This window comes from Cyprinodon variegatus, unplaced genomic scaffold (assembly GCF_000732505.1).
Source record: "Cyprinodon variegatus isolate N-32 unplaced genomic scaffold, C_variegatus-1.0 Scaffold370, whole genome shotgun sequence".
Classification (NCBI taxonomy): domain Eukaryota; kingdom Metazoa; phylum Chordata; class Actinopteri; order Cyprinodontiformes; family Cyprinodontidae; genus Cyprinodon; species Cyprinodon variegatus.
In genome coordinates, this window is record NW_015150823.1 from 467,728 (window position 1) to 473,578 (window position 5,851).

At 39.0% G+C, this 5,851-nt stretch overlaps 1 protein-coding gene across 1 annotated transcript in view; it reads left to right on the top strand.

Annotated features, from left to right (window-relative positions):
* The window catches only part of LOC107092181 (sorting and assembly machinery component 50 homolog A), a gene marked incomplete at its 5' end in the record, with an annotated part of 11,004 nt that extends 6,738 nt beyond the window's left edge, over positions 1-4,266 (top strand). Inside the window, 5 exons of the mRNA XM_015386504.1 lie at positions 360-430; positions 2,252-2,319; positions 2,425-2,571; positions 2,679-2,820; positions 4,133-4,266. Of these exons, the coding sequence (XP_015241990.1) occupies positions 360-430; positions 2,252-2,319; positions 2,425-2,571; positions 2,679-2,820; positions 4,133-4,178 (474 nt within the window). The remainder of the gene's footprint in view (positions 1-359; positions 431-2,251; positions 2,320-2,424; positions 2,572-2,678; positions 2,821-4,132) is intronic.
* Positions 4,267-5,851: the final 1,585 nt, after the last annotated feature.

Below are 5,851 nucleotides of genomic sequence, written 5' to 3' on the forward strand. Positions count from 1 at the left end.
TTTTTTTAGTTCGTTGGAAAAGTTGTCTTTACAGACAACATGACAACAGTCATCCAAGTGTCAGTGACCACCATATTACTGTGAATAAAAAAAATTGAGCAACACTAATCCAAAGGTTTTGTTTTTACAATAATATGAACATGTCTAACATGTGAAGATGTGAGGGAAGGTCTAACTCTTCTCACTCAGCACAGACAGAATTATACATTTGTTCAGAATACTCTGAAATACAAGTCATCACAATGTGCTACAGTTAAACCACAGGGAGTACTGATTTTCTTTTGATGTCTAACAGAGAATGATTATTTAGTCTTTTTGTTTTATTGCAGTTGCTGAAATTCTCTCATCTTTTCATTCAGGTTCTGTCTGCCTCTTTGTGGGGGGGGCTGCTGTTACCCATTGGTGAGAAGCCGACCTGCATTGCAGACAGGTACATGGAGAACAAGGTGTAGAGAAAAGTTCCTGTGTCTCCATGTAGACATCCATCAATCATTGTTTTTGGAGGTTTCATCTTCCATCATCACGTTTTCTTTATTTACGCAGCTTTGATTTAATTAATACAGAGCTACTGGAATACAGCCTACAGAGAAATGTCAGTGTTATGCTACGTTCTCACCGCACACGCTTTGAGCAGAAGAAGCAGCTGGTTTGCATCCAAATTCTATGGTTGATGGCATCAAGATGCATCAAAAGATCCCGTCTAGAGCAGCAGGAGCAGCGCCTCATGAGCTTCTCAGCATCTAATGCGCATGAAGTGCTTCATAAAGCAGCAGATGCTGGAGTTGGAAAAATGTAATTTTTGCTGGTCGACATGCCACATCAACCAATGAGAGAAGCTGACCTGGGAGCTGACAGGGAGACAGACACAGCACTGCTGATGCAGAGCGCCATGATCACTGCTCTGAAACAGTTTATTAACGCCTAAATTTGAAATGATAAACTTGAAATGTAGAAACCTGCCGGCAGAATATGCTCACTTTTATTATCCTGCTGCCTGCAGTTTGTAGCACAGACCTGAAAAAAGCTAACATCTACTTCCAGCCGCCATCAACAGTAGGGGGAAAACCCCCAAGAGGTGAGCGGGCCTGAGGCAGCTGCTGCTGGGGATTCCCAGTGACAGCGCACCGCTGGTATGTGGGGGTCTGAGCGGCTCCCACAGAGAAATAATATTTGAAGGCTGGATGGTAATCTGGATGAACTGACTGCACAGACCATGTTTTCAGGACTTTCTTACTGCAAAATATAGATTCAAACTACTTTCTACCCACTGATCACAGCAAATATAGCAAAGCTGCTCTCTGGCATTGAACACGGGAGCAGCAGACGCATCTGGACACACTTTACTAGACGGCTGACCTTAATGTGGACAAGCATCGGAAATGAAGCAGCAGAAGCTTTTTTGTTTCCTTAAAGCGCGTTCGGTGTGAACTTAGCATCAAGGCCAATTTATGCTTCTGACGCATAGCCTCTGCAAACGTCAAATCTGTCTTTGTGCACGACCACGCTCTCCGCGCAGAGCTTCTGCAAATGTTGCGCACCTCAAAAAAATCCTGACTACGCGTCGGACCGTCGCAAACCCACGCAGACCTCAAGTTTAAGTGCGCAGACAAAAAGCAGCTGTGATTGGTCCTTTGTAAGCCTTTCCGGCTGTCTGTGTGGTCGTCCTTCTTGATTCGGTGCCGGGGCACACCATTTTTAAAAACTGAGGAACAACTACAATGGACGACAATGACGAAAGGTTAATCGGTCTTTCTGCCAACTCCATTAACAGAACCTGTTCCTCTTCAATGTCTAGCAACTCTAGATCCATGTCAGTGATCGTGGGATCTTGCAGACGCTTCATTGTTGTTTTGGAAGATAAACACTCCCGCCGGCGCCGAAGTTCTCGTGAGTTCTCGAATAGGCTCCCCCTTGCGCTTTGGTGGGAAACTGCTGTGCGTCCCTAGAAATTCCAGACCGGCGGTGCAGAAGCATACCAGCAAAACCGGTTGGCGACCAGACCCAAGCAACATTTGATGTGTGCGGTTGCAGAAGTATAATCTTGGCTTTACACAACAGATTGCTGCTGACATGCACCTCACATTGTGACAGATTCAGACACACACCAGAAGTTTGAAGGAATCAGAAATATTAGTGATGTGATTTGTTAAAAAACACATTAAATATTCTGAAGACCTATGAAATGGTATCATTAGGCCCTTAAAGATAAGAAAAGATAGAAACCACGTTATTTTTTGTTTCTAACTCCTAGGTTCTACCTTGGTGGACCTACCAGTATCAGGGGGTTCAGCATGTACAGCATGGGCCCACAGAGTGATGGTAAGTCATGGATTACACCGTCACCTTGTTTAGCTTCTCATCTGTCGGGTTGAGATTTTGGTGTTTCATTGTAAATCTGTGGTGCTGATATTACTGATTTGGCAGGTGATTACCTGGGAGGTGAAGCTTACTGGGCGGGAGGCCTCCACCTCTACACACCTCTACCCTTCAGACCTGGAAGAGGTGGCTTTGGGGATCTCTTCAGAACCCATTTCTTCCTTAATGCTGGGAACCTTTGTAGCATCAACTATGGTGAGGAGAAAAAAAAACTGTGCTGAAATTTGGCACAAAGACCTCTGCTTGTCTTTCTATTTGGTTGAGATTATCTTAAGATTATCTTTTGGTTGGTTTATCTTAAGGGGAGGGGCCTCAGGCGAATTTGAAGAAACTGGCAGAATGCATCCGCTGGTCGTACGGATTGGGCATTGTGCTGCGGTTAGGCAACATCGCCAGGCTGGAGCTGAATTACTGCATTCCCATGGGAGTCCAAAGTGGAGACAGGTGGGACTTTAGATTTTTATTTTTAAAGCCTTACTTAAATTAATTCAGAACAATTATAATGCAGCAATCATGTGTTTTTTCTTTTCTTTCTGACATTTATATCTGCATAATCTCAAGGATTGTTCAGAGTCATACCTGATTGATGTATTATTTTTTAGACTATCTGTATTTGCTTGATCCCCTTTGTTATGGAAATGTTAATTATCAAGTAAGACAGTTTCATCAGAAAAGAAAATATCAAGCTTGTCCTTGTAAGTTTATCTGAACACAAGCGTCGTCTGAAGGCACACTTCACCCAAGAGTCACCGAATGGTGAAGGTTTGCATGCCCTTTATAACCCCAGCAGAACAGTGATGAGAAACTGGTGTGGGGAGGGTAAAACAAAGCAACCTTTAGGAGATTTCTCTAATCAGGGACCAGGGTAATACATCTGACACCATATATCTTAAAAGCAACAAGATCAGGTTTGCAGGGTCCTGAAAGAGATGCACTCCTTTAGATAAAAATGCACGGCCACCAACTCAAACATACAAATTCTTCTACTAAGCAAGGATACTAAGCCTCAGCAGATGGCCGCTCACACTGAACCTGGTTCTGCTTGAGGTTTCTTCCTGTTAAGAGGAAGTTTTTCCTCTCCACTGTCGCTACAAGCATGCTTAGTGTGAGGGATTGCCTTTAAATCAGTGAGTCGATGCAATCAACTGGTTTCCTTAGATGGAAAACTTTGTATCAATTTGACTGGATGATCTGGTTGAACTGTCTTGAGATGATGTGTTGTGAATTGAGCTATATAAATAAACTGAATTTAATTCAATTGAATATAACCATGAACATGATATACCACAAAACCCTACAGACAGACTGGGGCAAAATGTTTGGGGCTCGTTGGAAACTGTGCAAAAAAAGCTCTAAAATAAAAGTATTTTTAATCTAACCTTCGATTCGAGAGCAGAGCTTCAGAAACATTTATTTTAAAAGGGCTGGGGTTAGTTGTGTTACAAAAAATAAATAGATAATAGCTGACAGAATAAATGGAAATTTAAGGTTTAATTTTTTCATAAATATTTAGTTGCATTTTTCTGCAATGAGATGTCTCTGTGTCTATAATGATAATAATATTGATATAATAATAATAATGATAATAATAATATGTGTATTTCCAATATTTTATGCTGTCAAACGTTTCAAACCATTTATTAATTCTAAGAAAGGAGTCTACAACTTGGTGTAAAAGCCAGATTTGATCTGTTTCACTGCTTGCTTAGATGGAGCTCTCATTAATATTCTCTCCTATTTTTTTTTTTTCTTGCAGGATATGTGATGGATTCCAGTTTGGAGCAGGAATCAGATTCTTGTGAAGCTTCTAGACTTTTATCAGTTGTATTCAATGTTTGCTTGTACAGTGTTGTTGGAAAAAGGTAGTTTAATAAAAGTATCTTATCTGAATGTGTTTGTCTTTTTAAACTTTGGGGAGGAAAAGGAAAATATTCAGAAGAAAACTACTTTCTCTGTTAGGATTCTTAAATTATTATTATATTTATAAGTATAAGGAAATTTCCAGTGAACTCTTTTCCTTTACAATTGTACCTTGTAAATAAAACTTTGCACAAGGAAAAATCTATTAATGGGGCTGAGACAATTGATCAGATTGTGATTAATCCATTCTTGGAATAGCTGTCAACTAATTCAGTCTTTAAGTAATCACAAAATGAAATATACAGAACTCACTCAGAACAGTAAATCTGCCTGATCTGTAAAAAAAAAACAAAAAAAAAAAACCAAACATACATTTTGTATTAGAGTAAACGGGTCTGTCCAGAGCTCCTCAAGCAACATAGTTTGTGATGGATTCAAGTTCACCTAGTTTAAATTCTTTAATAAGGATCTTTATTTTTTGTCATTTGATTGTTAATTATTTTTCTTACACAACCACATATTCCTGTCCTAGCTCACAAACCAATAACTATTCCTCACTGACCTCGCCAAATGCACAGAGTCATTGTTTTCAACGTCTGTCTAAAGTAAACACTGAATGTGTTAGAATCCTCATACATTCTAGCTGGATTTTTCAGTTTCCAGGGTCTCTAATAGAGATTTAATTAACATGTTTTGAGTTTTAACCATTTTAGTTTTATTTAGCAAGTGTAATTTTCAACATAAAAAAATTAAATCGTATTGGTTAACATTTTAAATGTGTAGCTGGTGTTAAATTCAGAACTAAACAATTTTTCAAATTATTTACCCATCATGAATACAGTCACCTGACTATTTAAAAGGTTTTTGTCTGTTGTACGCATAGATGCACAGAAACTACAAAACACTAGTTAAAGGGGTTATTGCTGTATCAATGTACTTTATTCAGAACAGGAGAGGATTTAATCTGTGAACCATAGATATTAAATATTTTACCATACAGTCCAGCTCCCTACTATTGCTGAGAAATTTCTAGGGTCATTTTTTAGCTTCAGATTATCCTGCTGCATAATCAAAGAGTGCTTAAACTTAATGTTGGGTTTTACAATTAGTAAATACATTCATGGTTCCAGATCTTCACACTACTAACACCATGTTTTACTGTCACTATAATCATAAAGATACTTTAAAATGCTAAGTTTTAAGCCAGATGTAACGAGATACCGTACAAAGATTCCAAAAAAAGGTCTACTTTTATCCTGTCAATCAACAAAAATCTTCCCAAAGGTCTTGGGTCTTTGTTCTTTGTTGGGATTCTAGAGGACTGGCAGAAATTCTGCCTGGGTGTGGCTTTTCAAATGAAACTTTCCTCCCAAACACATGGTAATTCAGGTTTAAGATCTAACAAGGGGACAGAGTACTTTTCCACAATATTTGCTTTCGATGGCATTTCTTTCTATAATAATTCACTTTCAATTCAGTTTATTTCTATAGCACCAATTCACAACACCTGTTATCTCAAGGCACTTTACCATTCAACCAGATTACCCACTCAAATTGATTCAAAGTTTTCTATTTAAGGAAAACCAGCTGATTGCATCGACTCATTGACTCAAAG